The 22697-nt window shown below is 43.6% G+C and overlaps 1 protein-coding gene across 1 annotated transcript in view; it reads left to right on the top strand.

Moving 5' to 3' along the window:
• dnah7 (dynein, axonemal, heavy chain 7) overlaps window positions 1-22697 on the top strand; it is a 108559-nt gene that overhangs the window by 1751 nt on the left and 84111 nt on the right. Inside the window, exons 4-24 of the mRNA XM_056579237.1 lie at window positions 336-516; window positions 835-925; window positions 1870-2050; window positions 2414-2486; window positions 3493-3618; window positions 4679-4795; window positions 4906-5086; window positions 5860-6033; window positions 6602-6874; window positions 7727-7854; window positions 8235-8313; window positions 9875-10099; window positions 10395-10541; window positions 10966-11145; window positions 11582-11722; window positions 11992-12377; window positions 12657-12843; window positions 18134-18327; window positions 21125-21323; window positions 21697-21837; window positions 22145-22357. Of these exons, the coding sequence (XP_056435212.1) occupies window positions 336-516; window positions 835-925; window positions 1870-2050; window positions 2414-2486; window positions 3493-3618; window positions 4679-4795; window positions 4906-5086; window positions 5860-6033; window positions 6602-6874; window positions 7727-7854; window positions 8235-8313; window positions 9875-10099; window positions 10395-10541; window positions 10966-11145; window positions 11582-11722; window positions 11992-12377; window positions 12657-12843; window positions 18134-18327; window positions 21125-21323; window positions 21697-21837; window positions 22145-22357 (3617 nt within the window). The remainder of the gene's footprint in view (window positions 1-335; window positions 517-834; window positions 926-1869; window positions 2051-2413; window positions 2487-3492; window positions 3619-4678; window positions 4796-4905; window positions 5087-5859; window positions 6034-6601; window positions 6875-7726; window positions 7855-8234; window positions 8314-9874; window positions 10100-10394; window positions 10542-10965; window positions 11146-11581; window positions 11723-11991; window positions 12378-12656; window positions 12844-18133; window positions 18328-21124; window positions 21324-21696; window positions 21838-22144; window positions 22358-22697) is intronic.

Here is a 22697-nt window from a genome sequence, read left to right as displayed (position 1 = left end):
CGTTTCTTGGTGCCACTTAATCCAGCTGCTGCATTTTGAACTAGCTAAAGTCTGTTGAGAGTGGAGTGGGTCAGGCCTGAAAATAATGAGTTACAATCATCAAGTCTAGATGTAATGAAAGCATGTATAAGAGTTTCAAGATCAGAGAAGGACAGAAAGGGCTTCAGTTTTGCGAGGCATTAGTAGTTTAGTTTTGTATTTGTAATATTAAAGTATATTATATGTCAGGGGGTATTTGTACTACTAATGCCCCCTTTCATATAGTATATTAAACATTATTACTACAATACTAGTTTAGTATTGTGTTGGTAATATTAAAGTATACTATCTTTTAGGGGATCTGGCAGTTGGAGGGCCAGGTGGCCGGAGTAGTAAGGCTCTTGGAGGAGGCTTAGGGCGTCCCGGTAAAAGAAAGGCAGGCCATGGCTCAGAGTCCTCGAAACGGCAAGGGAGCTCCTGGAAACGTCGTCTCAAGGACCCTGAGAACTTCCGGCGGGACCTGGTCCACATCATCCTGTGAGCTCCTGGTTTTCACATTAATACAGGCCAATGTTAGAGTTATTGTCGCTCTCTTCTTCTATCTCTCTTTTCAGTACATGCTGTGGCTCCACATTAACCCCAGTAATGGAGAACATATAGAATAAATGTGGATTCATGTGTGTGAACTATGTAAAAGTTAAGTCTGCTCTCATCCCATAAAAAAATGACGTAAATAAAGTATATTTTTACCTTAATTTACTTGTGGCAGTGAAATATTTGAATGTGGTTAAAAGCATGTTTGGTTAAAAGCACACAAAGTAAACTGGCGTGCAATTCGCTCTATCTTTCTTTCAGGCAGCAAGACACTGACACTGGGAGGACTGCAGTGGAGAGCAGTGAGCTCCCTAAATATGGCACACTTACAGCATCTGAGAAGGACAATCTGGTGAGCTGTGAACAGTCAATGTTTAATATTACATTTTTATTAGATTTCCTTTCTCAAGGCAGTCTGTTAAGCAGGCATCAGTGTTCTTTTTACTGCCGTTTCCAGGAGTAGCTGTTACAGTATTGGTCTAGGACCATGCTTATGCTTGCTACTGCTAAGTAACAACACAGCATGTTTGTGCATGGTCGAATAGATGTATGCCCACCTAGTTTTGGTCATAAACTGCAAAGAAACACACCCATGTTCACATTTAATGATTAAGCAACCACCTTTATCGAAAGCGAACTCTAGGTAACTGATTGAAAAAGGTATTCAATTAATAATAGAGAAATTACAAAAAAGTTAAATCTTGATAAAGGATTTGGCCAGTTTGCTAAGACCCCAAGATAATTGTTGACATTGTCTCTGTCTAGATTTAAATCAGCCATGACTTTGGTTAAACTCAACCCTTCTAGTGGTGTCTCGTGAAGTTTTATTAATACATATACCCTATTTTCCAAACAAATGTTTTGCAGTTCCCATAGGAAACTGACCTGGCTAGGCATTTTTCTCCAATAGTGCTCAAAAACAAACATGTCCACAAGTTTTGATTGACGCCAATGCTCACATACTTTGAGAATGAGGTGCGCAGGTCTGTGCTACGTTAGTGGCTGTGTAATAGTCAGTGTGGTTATTCTGAACTCTGAGACCATAGCAACATTTCAGTAAGTCAAAAGGTTAAGGTTAGGAGGGTGTGTTAATCCATATACTTTGCTCAGAATTCTAACTGCACACCTCAGTCTCTAAATCTGCAAGAAGGCAAGTAAGCACAGTATCTCAATTTGTGGTTTCATCATTTACCACTATTCGAGAAAGCTATCTAGCCAGGGCAGTTTGTAAGGGCAGTTTGTATGGTAGAGCCTAATTGTGGTAGAGCCTAATTGTGTGCTGTGTGGTTCCGTCAGAGATACTACCACTACATCCACTGTGGCATCGACACGGACCATGTGGCTCCCATGGAGGCCTCATGGCTCCAGAACATTCTGGGCCTGGTGCCCACCCACCTGAGGAGCCGGCTGCAGACCATCGAGCAGCTCTCGGAGGAAATGAGAGAAGACTACCTCTTCAGCATGAAGAAAGCCATCGGTAAGCCACCCACAACCTCAAGAGTCGCGTGTTTGACTCCATTGCATTTGATTTGGGGTCATGACCACTGTGCATGTGACTTACCCTTTCCCCCAAGTTCAGATGGTACAGGTTTCGATCATCAAACACCAGTCTTCTTATTCTTTGTTAAGATCATGGACTACATCAAATATTTTAAATACAGTATGTTTGGGTGTTACTGATTGCATGTCTTAATGTACACAACTACTGAAAGAGTAAAGTTTTGCTTTTCATCCATCTTTTATAGGTGCAAGGCAAGATTTGTCAGATGTTTTTATTTCCATTTTGAATTTAGTTGAAGAAGGACTATACTACTATAAAACCCATTATCTGTCTTTGCAGTGGACTTTGTGCTGCAACACCCAAGAGAGGGAGATGAGGCCAAGGTGAAGGAATGCCCCTCTCATTATGCTGAGTAAGTCTTTCCCACGAAAGAGGATTAGGCCCACATGCGATTTTTTCTTCTGAGATTAAAGTCAGAATTCAGATTAAATCTCAGTTTTCCGACTTTATTCTGACTTTAAATTTAGAACTCCAAAAAAAACTCCTCCTCCAATATTTATTGTATGAGGGAACATTTGATATTTGTGCACTCTTTGGAACACTTAAAGAGACATTTAACCCGAAAAATATTTGTATTTTTTTAGATGGTAATTTGACTTATATAATTGTTCACTGTAACTGAAATAAATCCCCAATTCAGAGTAGAAATGGGTTAAATTCTATATTATTGCAATTTTCCTCAAAACACTTTGTGAACGTTCCACGCTGCTGCGAAGGTGGTGGCTTTCTTATCATGACATCAGACAACCTTTTCCGAGGTATTCTGACATCACAACCAAGGGCCACTGGCGGAGCAGTTTGTGTTAACGTGTGAAGCTCGTTCCGGGCAGCGGTTGACTGCGGTGTCCGCAAGAAAATTGGTCTTTTCGGACACTTATACATAGTATAACGCCAAGGTGTGTGTGGATGGTTTAGCTCCGTCTGAGCAGCGATTTATTTAATGTCCATCTCAAAGTAAGGGTTAGGCTTCCCGGACACCTATAGTATAACGCTACGGTGTGTGGCGAATTTCTTATACAACATTTCTTATTAAAACACTATCTTGAAAAATGAAAATCTTAAAGTTGGTGGGGGGCGTGACCATAGGGATAACACGCCCCCCTCTTACCTAAAACTCATTTATTTCAAATCACAGTGTTCAAATTCCATCTGAAACACAGGGCTCACTGGCTTTTTAAAGTGTATTGCTGTAAATCCTATCAATTTGACATGTCAAGACAAGAGGCAAAATGCTTGATTAGCAAATGTGCTAACAACTTGTCATCTGGTTCAAATTAATACAACTTCACATTTTATTATAAAGCTTATGGTTATTGTACACTGGACTGTAGTAGATGTCTTATATTTCCCATCTCCAGTCTGGAAGTTGGGCCAAAGCCGTGGAGCACGTCATTTATCAAAGCGAGGAAGAAGATGAGTCGACAACTACACGCCATCAACCCTGCAATGCTGCAGGTGCTCCAGCTATGGCATGTATCTTACAGGTAAATATCCCTTACCTGTATTGACAATATCAGGTAAATTCTTTAAGACAGGTTTTGAATGAACTTTACTGTAGAAAGTCTCATGCTACACACGCCATCTAGTTGGCTGCCACACTCTTATTGACTTTAACACCTCTTGCCCGCTGCATCCGTTCGTTGGAGGATCCCATTGACTTTGAATGGGGCGGAGCCGCATTCAAAGTGATTAAACTGTGATGCTGTTGTGTTTTTGATTTGCCGATGTGTTTTCAGCCACGCCTTCCGTCATCCGTTGACGGATGGTGCAGTGGGTAAGAGGTTTAACTCGAGACAAGGATGCTTGGTGGTGGTGTTGGAAGACCAGTTTATTGTAAGGTTACAGACACTAATAGATGGTGCTCGATGCAGGGCATGGGCGTGTCCACCTAGTGCTGGATAGATCAGTCTACCAGCCTACCCAGTGGACTGTAGCAAACGTCACTCATCTATTTGTCACACATCTAGGTGGACATGCCCACTTTTGATGTCATAAGGGGCAGATTTAAAAAACGGCTTGTAACAGCTAATCACACTAACACCTGCTGGCATGTCATGGGACCTTCAACCTGTGTACACCGATTTCTCAATGGAAAACAGGTGTGAAGCCTCTTCTAGGCCCAGTGTCCAATCAGTCTGACTCGGACCAGGTGAGGCTGCCTAAACCAGCCATCACACACCAGCCATCCCACCTTTACGTTCATCGATTTATGAATTTTACACTTTTTGTAAAACAAAAAACAAAGTAATTATTTCATGGTTTCATGGATGCCAAAGAATAGCAACCTGTACTGAATATTTTGCAACATAACAGTATCTTTCAATGTTTCACTGTTTTCTAAAAAAAAGGAGTACATCTGTGATGATTACATTATATCCATGATTGATTACATCCCTTGACATGCACACATTCATCCATTTCAAATATAAATGTCTCTTCATACGAAGTTCAACTTTTTTTCTACACTGCCCAGTGCCCACTCACAAATCCCTCATTGAGGTTTAGGTTGTTCAGTGTGACTTTGAGGCCCCCGTGTCCCTTCAGGGATCTGCGTCTGGTGGACGTGGTGGCCTTCCACCAGAGGGTGGATACCTTGCTGTTGTCGGAATTCCATTCCATGGTGGCCTTCCAGGTGGAGAGTGCCAAAGCCACGCTGTTTAAGTAGGTTCTCCCTCTCTCCTGGGGTTCATCCATAACCACCGTGGAAATAAACAAACAGATTGTTTGTCAATGGCGAGACATGCGTCAAAAGACTTTGGTCCCTCCCACAGATGGTTGGGTGAGGTACACACCAACTATCACCAGGCGTACACGCGCAAGCTGGTGCCTAGCAACAGCATCACCAACAGGCAGTCGTATTTCAACTGTGCGGCAGCTCTGATGACCTCTCAACTGCAGAGCCTGTTGCTGGACTCCTTGACGGACTATACTTCCTTCATCAGCTGCGACCCGGTGAGAGACTGACCGAGAGACACCCTTAGCTTCAAAACTCCCTGTCCAGTTAGCGTATCTTCTCGTCTTTTTGTCTGACTTTGACATTATGCGAGGTATTTGTGTTTTCTTGCTGGTAAGGGTTAGGGTTATTATTTTTACTAAAGAAATACCATAAGAGCACAATCTAAGGACTTCGGGCAATTTATATATATTTATTATATTATTATTATATTTATATATATTGTTCTAATGTGTAATGCAGAAACCATACCTCTTTAAAGCCCCTTTCACACATAGTTCCCGGTAAATTAATGGGATAACGTTTTAGGCACCACTAGTTTTTATCTCGCGCCCTACACGGCATGGCATAGCAATGACGGAATATGGACAAAGGGACTGTCCAGCAGATGGCAGTAATATGCAAGACTTATGAACGCCAGTGGCTCAAAACCCAACAAACTAAGATGACCTTCCTTAATCTGGAACCTTTCCAGTTTCCAAACATTCTTGAAAAAACAATTTGTTGGCAGCTAAAATAAGCTGAATTAGTTAGTCTTTCTCTGCAAATAACATGTGCATATTTCTTTCTAGTATCGGTCCATGCTCCCAATTCACACATGAACCAATGCAGGAAATCTTTTGTAACTTTGCAGGGTAAGACTGCAGAAAGTGCCGATGTGAAAGGGGCTTTACATTGAAGGAAAACTATCTGGAAGTACTGCAGTAATACAATGGGATGTATATTTTAGATCCATAACAGCTCTGCTTGTTGTGAAACTCTGCTTCCTCAGCTGTCGGCCTACAAACACCCAGGCTTCATTGTGCGTCTCATGCTGGCAGACAAGACCATTGAGTTTCAGCCGGAGTTTGTCGACTTTGAAGTGGCCATACTCGGTGTCTACAACAAGATGCTCGGTTCTGTCAGCCTGATACCTCGAGTCGAAACCAAGTTGTTCTCAGAAACGGTGAGAAACACACTCCTCTCATCCCCTCTTACGCTGGCCCTGAAGTGCAAAACACAACAGCAAATCAGAAAACAAAACATCAAAATCGCAAAGTGGCCCTTGAAGTGCAAAACACAACAGCACATCACAAAACACAACAGAGGTAGGTATGTATCGGACAATGAAGCCTCGTCCTTATTGGATGTCAGTCTGAAACTTTCGCAGTGTTTTTACTTGGCGAAAGTAGTCTACAAATGTAGTCCGCTGCGGAGGAGGTGGCGTTCTGTGTGTGTGTTGATGGTGAATCTCTGTCTCTGCAGAAATGTATTTAATAGACCAATCCGAGGGTAGGGCTTAATGGAAACATATCATAAAGCGCTACAGTGTATGTGGATAGCGAATCTCCGGGTGAGCAGCGATGTATTTAATGTCTGCGTCGGAGTGAGGGGTAGGCTTCCCAGACACATATAGTATAAATACGGTGTGTGGCGGATTTCACATCCAACATTGCTTATTATTATCAGACTAACTCTGAAAATCTCCTTGTTTCAACTCTCCCCATCTCATTTCCTCTCCCTTCCCTCCCCAGCCGGACCCCCAGTCCGGAGGCGTCCTGAAGCCGGTGGTTCTCCCGATGATCCTAGAGGCTCATCGGGAGGCTGTGCTTAAGTTCCTTCGAACCGAGCGCCTTGCCCCCATGGAGTACTTACGTGTGTACGACAAGTACACGGCGCTGGTGTCCATGCAGGCCCAGGAGGAGGTTAGCCAGTTCCTCCGCGAGCAGCACTCCTTCGAGGAAGTCATGGTAGAGGTGATCCGCTACCAGCAGCTGTCTGACCAGATCCGATACACCTGCTGCAAGGTACTGGTTCAAAGCAAACATACATCGAAGTCACTGTGGTTGTGGACACAAAACCTTACAGTTTTGGGATCAATACTCTTAAAGGTCCACTCTTTTACTCTCAGGTTTGATGTTGATTAGCCATGACAAGCCAGCTCTAGGTGACACCATATGTGGGCATGTCCCCCAGATATATAGATAGATAGTCTCCGTTTCAATTCCATTCAAAAACCCATATGGCACGACCTTTGTTGTAACAGTATTACTGATGCATTATTGATCTTTATTTTTTACACCTGATGGAAGTATGTTTTCTTTCCCTACGAGAGTTTTCTACTTTGTTAATGCATAATAATTAAAAAATACTAAAAAATATATACCGGTATATATATATATTTTTTTTATATACATTGGTAGTCAAGGCGGGGCCCTATTGTTGTTAAGGCAGCCGCCTTAACAACAATAGGGCCCCGCCTTGTAAAACACAGTACTGGGGGAAACACTGGGCTGCATATCAGTTAGTTCACTCCACTGGGTAGGCAGGTAGATTGGTCTATCTATCGTACATCTGGGCGGAAACTACCATGTGGTATGTAACTAGAGGGTAGATTGTCAAATGGCTTGTGATGACTTGTCGAAATCACAGCTGGTGGGGAAATAAGGGACGAAAAAAAAAGCACAATGAACCAACCAAGGATAAACACAAAAAAGCAGAAAGGCAAACTGCCACACCAATTGAGGAATAAGCTGTTACTGTGATAAAGGGCGTTACAAATACAAACTAAACTTCCAATTACTGATCCATCCTTGCAGATACATGTTGTGGTCACTGGGTAATGTGATTCCCTTCTGACCGACTGCTTTGTGCTCCAGGAGGTGCGTCTGGGGATGTACGTGGTGCTCTCCCATGACCTGATCGGGACTCTCACCAGACGCGCCGATGACTTGCAGCAGGAGCTTCTGGCTCGACTGCTGGAGGACTGCCGGCAGATGAACAAGGAGTGAGTCGGGTGGCTGTGTCAGTGGTAGCGCCCACATAAACATTGTATTAACGCACTTCATCAGGCCGGATTATCTACCGAGTACATATCTGGCTGCCTAAGATCCCTCAGGATCGTCAGGCAAAGCTTTTTTCACAAGCTTTCAGATTCACTGTCGGCCTGGTTCTCAATTCTGCTTCACTAGAAACGTTCTTCTGACCAAAGGGGACCTCTTATTGTTTTTGAAAAGAGCAGCAACACTGGTAGTGTCCTAGATCCTCCATGCTGGCTCCCTGGCATGCAGAAATTAGACCCAGTCGAGCTCATTCCCTGTTCCATCTCAGCCTTTTTACTGCACCCTTAACGGCACTGAACCGGCATCCTCTTTCCTCTCTCGCCAGGCTCTGTGTTGACTTTGAGCGGATCACTGAGAAGTCGCTGGGCTCACCCACGGGCACACAGCAGCTGATGGAGCTCAAGGTAAGCAAGGCCACGCATGCACAGTCTGCGATGACACCGCTCTGTCACAGGATAGAAAACAATCATATCGACCGTTTTAGGCCGAATGCGCAGATGCCACTGCCTCACGACTGCTGTTGGGTTGGTGTCTAAGCTGGTGCTGTTGGGTCCCCCACGTCTTTCTGCAAGACCCATGCAAACCGGTCACCAATTCTGTATAACATTCGTTCACCACAAATTACTATTAAAAGCAGTGCCAACATTTGAATATTTTTAACCATTCAGCAAACAAATGGCAACAGGCTGATTATCATTTATGGGGCCACTCAATGACATGCAGAAGCGTCATCAACACGCCCACTGAAGTAGCGTAAGAAATACCGACTTGCTACTCCTCATTCACATATAAGGTAATTTACATTTCCTACAGAGAAAATACTACCTCGGGGTAGTAATATTCAGGAGATGTTCAGGGTACAAATGTCAGGATATGTTGTTCACACATATGGCCCATCAGGAGAATATCAGGACTTGCATGTGTGTCTGAAAACAGCTAGTGTGTGAGCATTTGATTACATTATAAAATTAGTCAATTCATGGTAACAGGGTTGATGTTCAATGGAAAGTGTAGTATATCATGCATACAAATCAATTACAGTGCTTGCCCCAGAAAATTTCTTCATCAAGATGGTCAAGGAGTGCCTTTTTTTTGTATAAATTGGTAGTCAATACGGGGCCCTTTTGTTATGAAGGCGGCCACCTTAACCATACGGTGCTGGGGGAAACACTGAATTACTGTTATTCAGGGATGAAAAGTGCATTGACATTTTTAAATGCAATGCAACTACTATTGGTTAGTTGAAAATAATAATCATTGAGATTAAACATCTCTTCCAGTGTCTTGGCCAAGACAGGCAGCAGTAGCCTACAGTCACACATAGCATGCACATAAAACATAAGAAAAAGAAAACAACTAAAACAGTCCGTAGGGGGGAAGGGGGATATCAATATCGCAAGACATTTCGGGAGGCTCAAGGGGAGAGTAATATTAGATTTGAGCAACAAAGTGTTGTCTTGTTGTGGACTCTATAGACATAATTCACCATACTGTGTTATCGACATGTTTTCGTTGTGTTATAGGGACACTGTCTCTTAAAGATCCCGTGACTTGTGTGTTGAAATGTAGATGTTTGAATTTAACTTGTCTCTTCATTAAATTGTCTCTTCCCTTCTTTCATCGCAATTTCTACAGTCTATAGACAGAACCTCTATAGACACGTGCGTGTATGTGTGTGTGTGTGTGTGCGTGTGTGTGTGCGTTTCCGTGTATGTTCATGCGCATGTGCATGTTTGCAGTGTGTGTATGCGGTGTGTATGTGCGTGCTTGCGATGTATGCGTTTGTGCGTGTTGTATGTGTGGTTGAGCTGCAGGCTGCTTGGCACATGCGCACATGACCAACTTGAGTAACTATTCTAGTAGTAAAATCTTGTCTCTTTATAAAAGGAAATCCCTTTCCGCAGTCAGTGAATGAGGAATGGGGGAGGGATGACTCCTGTGTTTTTCTCTGTTCTTCTTCTTCAGGCCTTTGTGACCAAGGTGGAGACCATTGAGATGCCTCTGCTGGAGCAGAGGCTGGCCGAGTCCAATGCACGCCTCTGCTTCCTGGTGGACTACGTGGAGCTGTCCCCGGCTGACATGGACCTCAACAGGTTGACGGTCCAGTGGTACAGGCGCATGCCTTCAGTCTTCGAAGACCACCGGCTGATCCTCATGGACAAGACCAGGCATTACCAGGCGGACCTTAAAGTCAGTGCTCGAGCCCAGTTAATGTCTGTTGATCTGCCAAACTTTCATGTATCTACCTACCTGTCTGTATGTTGATCTTTCTGTCCGTCATGTATCTACCCACCTGTCTGCTGATCTGTCTGTCTGTCATCTATCCAGCTACCACTCTGTCTGTTCATCTGTCCGTCTGTTATCTATCTACCTGTGTTTTGCTCTCTCTCTGTCTCTCTCTCTCTCTCCTTCCTTTGACAGATGTAAATAATATTAACCTATTATTTAAGTGAGCATTTAAGTGTGTTTGATCTGTCACGCTCAGTTGCGCTGCCAGCGTTTCCTGGAGGAGCTGAAGTCCTACGCCGGCCAGGTGGAAGAGTTCTCCACCTTCGGAGACCTTTCGGAGCTCAGCAAGTACCTGAAAAAGGCCCAAATCCTTAACGGCAAACTGGAGTCAGCCATGATAAAGGTAGAGAGAGAGAGAGAGAGATAGAGTGAGAGAGAGAGAGAGAGAGAGAGAGAGAGAGAGAGAGAGAGAGAGAGAGAGAGAGAGAGAGAGAGAGAGAGAGAGGGGAAGGGGGAGAGAGAAACTGCCTGTGCCACTGGGCTGGGATAAACAAAGGTAATATGCTATTCATAGGTATGCATTTTTAATGGGGGAATGAAAGAGTATAGCTGCCAGGGGATATAGTCTACTTGCTTTTGTATTGCTGATTGTTTTATTCATGATGTGTGATGCCTTACCATTAGAGGGCAGTATTGAGCTGTAGTAATCACAAGTGAATGTAGGTAGGTTACTGTGGAGAAATGGTTCCTTTTTTTTTGTTTTTTGTTTTTTTTGTTTCCCTAATGTATTTCTTTGTTTCTTTCTCTGTCTTTCTCTATGTGTGAAGATTGACGGTTTCAACCAAGAGGAGGAGTCCTACGATTGGCCCATGTCCCAGTACCCAGAGCGTAAGGAGATCCAGGAGCAGCTGGCTCCTTTCCTCCGCCTCTACGAGACCGCCTCAGAGTTCCGCACCCAGCACCAGCACTGGGTCCACGGCCCACTGTCGGGGGTCAACCCTGACAAGGTGCTCCCCACACCTTAGTGAATCTTCCGGCTTGTTAGTTGTGTTCCATAACACGTGACTCACTGGTGTGCTTTCTGTTAGGCTTACATTTAGTCATTTTTTTTAATCTAAAGGGACTAACAAGTTAGCTCGAAATCAATCAAAGCATCCATTCAAAATTGTGCTGTAATCCCCCGTTGATCCAGATTAAGCTAGTCTACTATTGAATTTAGATATGATCTAAAGGGTTAGGGTTCAACAGGGTTACATTTGTTGAAAATATAACTAGTTGCCCTCGGCCTAACCTTAACCCTATATCATATATCAAGTGCTGTCTTAATTTCCCAAGAATGGTACAGCTCAACAAAGTGAGTTATGCATAACCACTATCGCTAGAAAATCACATTGCTAGAAGATCAGTCCTCATCTAACCGACCCCTTGATGGGATTGGTGTAGGTGGAGGTAGACGTTGGTAACTACTGGCGGGCACTCTACAAGTTGGAGAAGGGCTTCGTTGACACGCCCAGCGCCCTCAACATAGCAACCAATGTAAAGGCCGAAGTGGACACCTTCAAAGAGCAGATTCCCATCGTGCAGGTAGGAACCAGTCCTGTGTGCTGTGCTAAGGACAACATGTGACTCTACATTTACATCAGAATCAGAAAACAAGGTAAGTATTTAAAAATGTTTGCATTGCTGGTCATGCGATCAGTAGCCAATTGCAGATGTCACTGTCGCATATCCATGCTTTAATTCTACTTCCTCAAAAATCTCAGATTTCCTCAAAGATCTCAAAATTCCACAAACATCTTTCCCGTTTCAATAAGCTTAATGCTATGATCCCACGGTTGTCTGTCTGTCGCCAGGTGCTGTGTAATCCGGGCCTGCGGGACCGCCACTGGGACGCCATGTCAGAGGCGGTGGGCTTCCCCCTGCGGCCCACGCCGGGGAGGCAAGAGGAGGGGGAGGAGGCCTGCGTGGCCCGCTTCCTGCCCATGCGGCTGGAGCAGCACCTGGACCGCTTCGAGGGCATCAGTGAGGCAGCCAGCAAGGAGCACTCCCTGGAGAAGGCCATGGAGAAGATGGACGGCGAGTGGGGCGAAATGGAGTTCAGCCTACTGCCCTACAGGGAGACGGGCACCTCCATCCTGGCGTCTGTGGACGAGATCCAGACGCTGCTGGACGACCACATCGTCAAGACCCAGACGATGAGGGGCTCTCCCTTCATCAAGCCCTTCGAGGCGCGGATCAAGTGAGCGGGCAGCTGTTGTTATGTGCCTTTTTAAAGGGAGATTTTACCACCAGGTGTGAGGCTGGATTTGGCCGTGTCTGCAAAATCATAATCTCCCGGTCTCGCCCCAATCCAATGATAGAATTATTGTGATGCTTGCTATGAATTCTTCTTTGAAATTGGCTGTCCTTTACACTTACTTTTCACAGGATGTCCCGTACAGATTTCTTATGCTATCACAACTCATACTGGGGTAAAACAACCCATTTCTTTGTCAACGTTGTGTGCTGTGCTTCTCAGGGATTGGGAGGGTAAGTTGCTGCTTCTGCAGGAGATCCTCGACGAGTGGTTGAAGGTGCAGTCCACCTGGCTGTACCTGGAGCCCATCTTCAGCTCCCCAGACATCATGAACCAGATGCCGGAGGAGGGCCGCCGCTTCACCGCTGTGGACAAGACCTGGAGGGACACCATAAAGGAGGTCACACTGGTAGGGAGACGCTTATGGTTTTGAGGGGTTTTATATAGTATGTATTTGTTTACTTATGGCCTTTGTTTATTATCAATCTACAGATGCTTTTATTTAATTATTTATCTTTCTATATCCTCCTCTACTCCCCCATCACATTAGAAACATTATACTACGAGGTGTTTTTATTGCACTTTTATTTTATGCTAGACAAATGAAACCAGCGATCTGAGCTTAACCTGGTTTAGTGCTTTGCATATGCTGTTTTTAAGAAAGAAGCTAGTGGAGCAATGTAAAACAGAATCCCCGTACGCATCAGGCCGAATATCTTGATTCTCAGCGGGCGACGTCTGCACCATGTAAGATCATTCCTATCCGTCACTGGCACCAAGGGAAATAAGCCCTGGCTTTGACCAGTGAGCCTTTTAGATTCTCTGCCGCTCCAAACTATTTGAAAATACTGCTATTTTAATGAATTGGATTTAAATTTGCCGTTCATGCCATCCTCTGAATAACAGAGGATTGTTTGTGTATGCATGTTTGCATGTGTGTGTGTCTGTCAGAAGGGAGAAAGAGAAATAACAGATTAAATATACAACATAGGGCATCATAAAGACAGAGAAAAAGGGACGGATGAGGAGGCAAAAATGTATAATGCTAACAGAAAGATGGGAAGAAAGTGAGAGTACTCTGGAAATAGAGAGAGAGAGAGAGAGAGAGAGAGAGAGAGGAGAGAGAGAGAGAGGAGAGAGTGAGAGAGAGAGAGAGAGAGAGAGAGAGAGAGAGAGAGAGAGAGAGAGAGAGAGAGAGAGAGAGAGAGAGAGAGAGAGAGAGTGTAGCCTCATATCAAACGAGAGGGAACAAGTGCATTTCAACGGCCGCTCAACAAGAGTTTCCAAAGGGTAATTGGCGTCCTCAGTGGACCTGAAATGAGATACAGCAACATCAGCCAGTGTCCTCCAAAAGGCCCGGCCCGTCCGCAGCATCAAATAGAAATTATGGATTTTGTCTGGAAGGAACAAGGCCGTTCCCAGCCACAAAAAAATGAGGTCACCAGGGGACAGGAGGGTGAGAGTCTGGGCGTTTGTACCATCTGCTGTGAGGTGTGTGTGTGTGTGTGTCTGACTCTGCATGTGTGACTCAGTGTTTACATCATTGTTATCCTTGATCTCTTATGGTTAGCGGAAATTGCTGAAGCTGTCCCTGGTGTATCTGTGATCATGTGTGTATGTTGCGGGCCTCTTGTTGTTTTTGTTGGCTTGGTGACCTCGTAAAGCAAAACGGACATTACTCTTTGGCTAATTATCCCTACACGTGCTTGGTCACAGATTAGTTGTGGACTAGCCGTGTTCTCCCTTATGGGATGAAACCATCTGGTTGATCAGTTTGGAACAGGCACGATATTAAACATAATCTAGGTTTCTCCCCAAAGAATGAAATATACCCTTTTTCAGGAGAACCATTCCCCTGAAAATTTCGCTCCTGCAACGCAGACATTTAGTCAAGGTCAATATTTTTGATCGAATACTTATATTCTTCCATTCAATTTAACAGTTCAGTTGGCTAAAACACTTTATTTTTTGAAAACTTAAAAAAGCTTAACTACAATTACATGTCAGAGCTACATGTGTCATTGGCTTCTGGATCCACTTATTGGATCCACACCGGTTTAGTTACGGCAGAGCTTCAATGTAATTTTTATTAAAGACGCACTGCTTAAAACATAAGGAAGTACCTCAAATTATCCTGAAATAAAAATGCTGGTTTGGGCATTATGCAGTTTCAATAGTATTGCATAACAGCACTTCTGCTATTCAAGAGCATTCAAATAAAAAACACAAAAACGCTCAATTCTGGATGATGGATCGTGACCATGTAGAAGGCTCCTGGGGAGAACTGCATGCATTAGTACACTGTTAACCATTCACAGTGCTCTTGAATCACAACCCCGCTGTAAGACTTAATGTTAAAACACGTATTTATTGTATTTTCATTGCTGTGCGTGTTTTTGTGTGAGTGTGTGTGTATGTGTGTTTGTTTGTTTGTGTGTATGCGCGCCTGCATGTGTGGGACGGGAAAATCCCTTTAATCTAAATCTATTCACACTGGGCTTAATTGCAAACCTTGAAATTATTTATTTATTTATTTAATAAAACAAATTATCCAGATCTTGTGGCACAACTCTGTGATTATAGCAATAATTAAAGAGCTGCGTTAGATTCTGCCAACTTTCGCCAATAGCAGCTTAAAGACAAATGCACAAAGTTTGATTTACTGCTAATTTCACGGTTTACCTTCCCTGTGAGCGCAGAACAACCGTTGAATTGAAACCACCAAACATTGTTGTGTATCGTGGAGTAGCCTAATGCTAGACTGGCCATTGGGGTAAAAGGTGTTGTAATGATGTTTGTTTCTGATTGAGCTCCTTTTCAACACATCGAAAATGTTTGGTTCATGACATACCTTACAGATTTTTACTGGCCTATATACTGTTCCTTAAGGTTTTAATAGAACAGTGTACATCAGAGAAATATTACAACATACGTTAGTAGGCTAGTGATATTTAATGTATATATTGTACTTCTGCACTCTCTGCCCTGTGCGGCAGTTCTATGATAGTTCAAGCTTACAAAGATAACAATAAACGATAGGTGGTAATTTCCAGTCCAAGAGACTGGACGATGTAGGCCTACACTGTTTGTAGGTCATTCCCTGAACACAGAAAGCTGCAACACGAGAAATCCCATTTGAAGAGCATGTGAATCTGCGTTCACCCAAGATACACGACACATGTCCTCGGCTTGTCAATCGAATGGATGATCATCGGTGCATGAAATTGAAATCATGTCAATTTAAGGTTGTCGTTGTGTGCGCCAGTGTTGGTGACTCTCCCTCCCTCTATCTCTGTCTCTCTGAAAACCTCATGGAAAGGACTTTGAAAGGCTCTTTCCGGGATGCATTAGTGACAGTGGCCACTAGGGGGTGCTCAAGATCCACGGTTTTTCAGCCGTTCGCCCACACCTCTCTGAATCCTTTGTTTTCTTCTTGTTAATTTCTGCTCTCTCTCTCTCTACTGAAATGTGTCAATTATCCATTATTTTGTCTGCAGAACAATGGACAATGGCTGGAGGGAAACATAACATTCAGAGGCATTACGTTTGAACAAAACTTAATTTAAAAGACATGGTTAGTTGCATCCGTTGACTCTGTAATTACGCCACAGTACACCCTCCCAATGAATTGCCATGGAGGGGTATGGGACGGCAGTAGGGAGATGGACATATCGCCTCTAAGTGTGTCCTGATGGGATTCTCAACACAAGGGCGTTGTTGTGTACTAATGGAAAGATGGATTATGAATGGAAACATGAAAGCCGTCACCGAGTGGTGCCGCATAAAGACAAACAGTGCAGTGGGAGGGACAAAGATAACTCATGCAGGGGGACAGAGGTTGAGGTTTGCTGTGTGTGTGTGTGTGTTTGTGTGTAGGAAAGAGAGGGAGGGGGTGGATCCTGTAGTGCGTTGTCTGTACATATCAGCTACATTGAACATGCATCCTGTCACATCTATATTACAGCCTCAGGTGGACATGGACAAGCAGGAATATTTTGTCTGCCTTTTGTGTTGCATTTCTATCATTTTTTACTGGTAACTATTATGCACTTTCTATGCTGTGTATCTCAGCGCTGGACCATTCATTTCCTCGTTCATCATAAATATGTCATTATCAGGGATAACACATGCATTAGCGCATTGTTATCCGCTCACAGAGCTCGCAAATAACTTCCCGCCAGGCAGACGGAGCGAAAAATAGCCCTTTTATTTCATTGTACCCTGAAGAATGGGCCGAAAACCAAGAGTACTGATCAAATATATGAAAATCTACAATCATGGCAAATCTCCCCAGCCGCAGTGAACAGGTAATGCGATTGTGCGTATTCACCCCGGTGATGCGACAAAGGAGGCTGCGCAGCCCATTCCCATTCATCCAAGGTGTTATTACTGGGAATCTTCTCTTTTGGCTCAGCTAATGAGCTTGATGATTTGATTTGCCCTTTTATCCGGTAATCTGTTACAGTAGCCCCGATGCGCGGACACAGAACACACACACACACACACACACACACACACACACACACACACACACACACACACACACACACACACACACACACACACACACACACACACACACACACACACACACACACACACACACACACAGCCAGACAATAGGGAGGAAACTCATAAAAGCCAATCAAAAAGGGAATTCATCTCCCAAAACGTTTTTTACTATTGTGCGAATGACTCATTTTCATGGTCACAAAGGGTGATTTGCAGAAGGCTTAGCAAAGAGATGCGGCCTATTACCAGTCCTTTATTACTGGCTTTTTAAGTCAGGGCGCGGGAGAAGAAAAACTATTCCAGCCTGACTCATCATTTCAATTACAGCCCATGCCTCTACTTCAGTCACAGTAGGTAATAAGAAATCAATACCAATGAAGATGGGGGAAAAAACAATTATTAGGCCTTTCTAGACGGACTGCTGCCGGGTCCACTGCTAACTTTGTAGCCAAGCAGTGGCAGATGAAAGTGTTTCTTCACAGCCCAGCTTCTCCGTATTGTACCGTAGCCTTTACTGAATACCAATATAGGTCATAGGTCAAAGCAAAACAATGCATCGTCTGAAATGTATCGATTGATTGTGTCCTTAGAAGAGACATAGACAAAGATGTACCGTGTTGTGTCTCAGAATTCAAGCCAAAAGGTGCCCAATGTGTAGATGCATACACTGTATACTGCTAGTGGCCACATGATTCCTCAGACTTCTAGTTTGGCACCTCAAACGTAGGACTGTGAAAAGGCCTTCTGTGTCTGCCCTGTCATCTATGGCACTGCTTCCCACCTTTGACTTTACGTTTACCACTAAATTGACCCATGCAGTGGATGAGCAAAGAGTGCCAGCACGTTATCCACAAATAAAACTAGAGAAAAAGGCATTCGCCGGTTGAAAAAGTGGAAATAAAAAATCTGAAATGCAGCTTTAGCTAACAAGCGAAAACAAAACATAAAAATAAACGTATGATGGAATATGCAATGCGACATGATAAGAAGTGACCAATATATGTACTTTTTTATTTACAATTTTTGTACATTTCTCCATTTCATGAATAAACTTCCACGTACCTCCAGCAGGTTTTGGGACATAACCAGAACTAATTACTTTTGCTACTTATTGTAAGGCTGCCACTATAGAATTACTTTTGTGTGTGTGTGTGTGCGCGTGTGTCGCTCATGTTTGCCGGTGTCAGGACAAACATGTGCTCGCAGTGGTGGCCATAGACATGATGCTGGAGAAGCTGAAGAAAGCCAATGGGCTCCTGGAGCTGATCCTGAAGGGTCTGAACGACTATCTGGAGAAGAAACGCCTCTTCTTCCCCCGCTTCTTCTTCCTCTCCAATGACGAGCTGCTGGAGATCCTCTCTGAGACCAAAGACCCCACCAGGTAAACCTTTTTGACTACTAAGTATCATGATGCCTCTATTCAACTACATGTACCACAATGCATTACTTCAGATGCATATCATCACCCTCTTAAAGTAATGGCCTGAGTAACTTTTTTGCCAAAATAATTTTCTTGGCTAAATCAGCTCTTTGTGATGCTGGCCACCTCTGGTAAAATCCCCAACATCCTCAGTTGAACAGATCATGTGATCCTACCCCTTATGTCAAGAGTTTGAATTAGGCCAATTTATTTTGCATAAGTCACTAGACAGAGTGTCTTAGGCAATTTTATCATCATTATTTGTGTATCAATAGTCATCTATTGCCATAACCTTTTTGTTTGAAATGATTCATAAATACCATATACTCTATATATGGTTTTCTGAACAACTTGAAAATATGACCTAGGCCATTACTTTAAGAGGGTGACGATATAGAAAAATGCATAATTTTAACTACAAGTACCATAATGCCTCTCTTCAGCTACATGTACGCCAATGCATAACTTCAGCTACATGTAGCATAATGAATAATGCAAGACAATTACAATGATGCATTCCTTGGTACAGTCGGTAGTAATAAGCTTGAAGAAAACAAAACCACAATCCTGAAACCCTACAGTATTTGAGGGTTTCAATGAGGACTTAAACAGTGGAGGAGGAAAACTTTCTCCCCGCTGAAACTTCCCTGGAGTGAGATTGATCAGGTGTCCGTTGATGACTTGGGGAGGGTTCCCATGGCAAGCGTAGGCGCACTCAGGGTCTGGCTGTCCAAATCAACCAAGGCAGCCAATCACTGGACTGATTGCAATGCTCGCCAAATGGATTGCTCTTAAGAATCCCTCTCCATTATAAGTCATTTGGGGACAATGTGTTCTATTATAGCTTATTGTCTCGCACAACGGATCTGCTAAATTCTTCCTTTAGGAACTCTATCTCGTTATTATCATATAGAGCACATGCTGGGGGTTTGCTTACCCAAAGAAATACCCTCAGCAAGTATTGCGATTGTTGTAAATAACTACATGCAGAGGACTGCATTCAGACAAATTGAATGAAAAAGAAAAAAAAAATGTAAAAGGAAGCGTAGGGAAGTTTGCAGTTCAGCAAGCATCTGTGCCACAAGTCTAGATTGCATAGCCAATGAAAAGCATCAGGTTAAAGCGACAGTGATTGCATTTTCTGGAACACAATAGAAAGACCATCCCAAAAGAGGAAAAGATGAGGTTAATAGAAAGAAACTGAAGGGGGGATTTATGAGAGCTGGGGCCTTGGGAAACTAATTTCAAGGATGAAAATCCCAGACTGACTGTGAGAATTTAATTATAGCACTTCTGCTGCATGTACATCGCTCCCTGGCCTACTTTAACTGCACCGGGCCTTCTCCAAGAAGCCTCCGATAAGCAACCTTTGTCTAATTGAACAGAAAGTATTTGGTTAATAATGGATGGTGTTAGACAAAGGTGGTGTGCAATTTTTTACATCTCTCTTTCTCTTTCTCTGTCTCCCTGTCGCTTTTAATCAGTCTCTCTCTCATTCTCCTGCGGATTCGTATTAGAGGCACAGAGCGGTGTGCTCAGCTGTTAAGTTCAGGATTTTAGGGATGAAGTGGACGGCTGTCAAGTGTCTGAGAACACGCTAGGCCAGTTTAGTTAACTGAGGCGACGTGTCCAATCCAATGCTCTGCTTGGGAGGGAGAGGTCTTAGTAGTGGGGCTCTGGGCTGGCAGGAAGGTGGGCTCATCTGTACTGGAAGGCATTTTCATGGAGCAGCTCAAAGGCATTGATAATCCTCCGTATTAAACATGGGAGTACCACTCTATTGTCTATCGTTCAGTGACCGGCACTCCTCTGTTTGAGTAACAGGCTTATACGTAGAACTCAAGTGTGAAATGGTTTTTAAATGTCTGAAGCAGTGTTTCTCACTTCACTCTGCTCAGTTTTTGTCTCCGGTACTTGTTTAATCTTTAATCCCTTGTGATTAGGAAGTCTGGCTCCGTCATGTTCGTAGTCTTTGATTGGCTTGTTCAATTCTTTTTTGAAGCATTAATAAATAGATAAAAGTGCAAACGACAGAATATCTTATTTGATATAATCACCAACTAGGACCATGTATTTCAATGTACTTCAGTTCTTATCGGCTGCTTTGGAAACTTGTGAAACTATATTAGAACATAAGGACCGTTTACATAAATATGTTACAGCTCATGCATATTACAGCTCATCTGGATTGCCCACACAGTGTGCAATACAACAGCTGGGGCAAGCAAATTACTGTCGTTGCAACGACACATTAAATATAGGGAATATGTGGGCAACAAGTGACAGCTTCTAGTCTCATGTCTTATTTGTGTGTTTGTAAAGTCACCCATGCCTGATTTTTTGTTTTTCTTGACAATGAAATGCGGAAATGTTATTCTGCAGAGCCTTACAGGTATCTGTAGAAGCCAGCCTTTTTCAATAGATTTGCCGCTTATAAAAACATTGAATTACACTTAACGTGTACCTTGACATCTTGCTGCCAGGTGAAGTCACGTAGCATAGTTCACATAGCACAATTTTGTCACTAAAAGCGACCAGTGTGTTTTCTCTGGAGTTTGATTTCATTTGATTTAAATGTTTGGGATCCTCTTTAATTTCAACACCAACCCATGAAACAGGAGTGACCTCACATGCAGGATGAAAGAATGATCCAAGGTCCCTCTATCTGATACCTACCTAGTTTAGATATATTGCATGTGCTGTACCCATGATCAGCTCAGACAGCCCTGGCTTTTGCTCTGTCTCTGCTGGTCCCCAGGGTAAAGCCCCACCTGAAGAAGTGCTTTGAGGGCATCGCGAGCGTGGTCTTCACTGACGTGTTGGACATCACCCACATGTCGAGCAGCGAAGGGGAGGTGGTGGAGTTGCTGAACACCATCTCCACCTCTAAAGCCAGGGGCCAGGTGGAGAAGTGGCTGCTGGAGCTGGAGAACAACATGTTTGCTTCGCTACACAAGGTGAGCCCTCTTTCTTCTTATCTTCCTGGCTGTGTCACACTAGAAAAAGGATATTGTAAGCCAGAATTATTGCAAGGCTGCCATATATGCTTTTCACTATAGATACATTCTGCGGATGCTTTCATCCAAAGCGTTTTACATGGTCATTATTGAATACTATATTAAAGCATCTTGCTTAAGGGTTCCTCGAGGTAGGAGTCTTCAAGTAGTGCATTAATGAAGGGAATGTCATAGATGGAAATATTCTTTGAACCATACACGTACACTGCATACGGCCAATGTAAATACATTGTCATACAAATGAGTTTCCCTCTGTGGTCTTCCTCGGGTTCATTGTTTTCACACTTCCTCTCTCGGCTGTGCTCCGGCTCAGGTGATTGGGGAGGCCATCGAAGCGTACCCCAAGGACCTGAGGATCAACTGGGTGCGAGCATGGCCTGGTCAGACTGTACTTTGTGTGTCTCAGGTCTACTGGACAAAGGATATCCACCAGGCCATCGTCTCAGGACCTAAGGTTTGCCCGCGTATTAATTTTTTCTTCTTTCTTATTTGTGACTTCTTAAACATGGTATTGTGCAATAGGGTTAGGGTTAGGGTATCTCGGTAATATGGTTCAATATAAAATATCTTGAGACACTGGAATGTCCCACAATGTCTTTCAGTTGATATTTCCTTCTGAAGAACATAAAAAATGTTAGACAAGGGGGGGTAAGAGCAGCAAAAACATCTCCACTTTCTCTAGGAGACATCTCCTCTCCTAGTTTAGCCATCGTCTGCCGATCATTCACTCCTAACATCAATCGCCATCCCTCCCTGCCCAGGCTCTAGACGAATACCTTCAGGTTAACAACGGGCAGATCGACGACATTGTGACGCTGGTGCGTGGGAAGCTGTCCAAGCAGAACCGGGTGACTCTAGGTGCCCTGGTGGTGCTGGACGTCCACGCCAGGGACGTGCTGGCCACACTCATCCAAAAGGGTGTCAGCGACGAGAACGACTTTGAGTGGCTCAGCCAACTGCGCTACTACTGGGTGGTACGTTGGTGGTGGAAGCATCGCTACTTATGTTTTTTACCAGGACTAGCCGATGTTTTCGTCTGATGTTTCAAATGTACAATGCAGTGCCTTTATCAAAAACAAATGGACACAGATGCAGGTCAGGGGTCAGCAGGTAGTCTGTAAGTTGTCTCGCTTACAGGTAGGTTAATGGCATGGATGGAATCATGCCCAGAAGCTTTTGCCGGGAGTTGAACACAATAGCAACTAGAGTATTCTGCCCACTCATTATTACTTGAATTAAAGCATAGTTTTGCCCTTTACTCTGTTAATTGTCTAACAGATCGCATTCTTCTTAATTTCTATGTAATTTACTCAG

This window comes from Gadus chalcogrammus, chromosome 20 (assembly GCF_026213295.1).
Source record: "Gadus chalcogrammus isolate NIFS_2021 chromosome 20, NIFS_Gcha_1.0, whole genome shotgun sequence".
In the NCBI taxonomy this organism is placed as follows: domain Eukaryota; kingdom Metazoa; phylum Chordata; class Actinopteri; order Gadiformes; family Gadidae; genus Gadus; species Gadus chalcogrammus.
The sequence above is the reverse complement of the archived record's forward strand: the minus strand, read 5'-3'. Positions and strand labels throughout refer to the sequence as shown.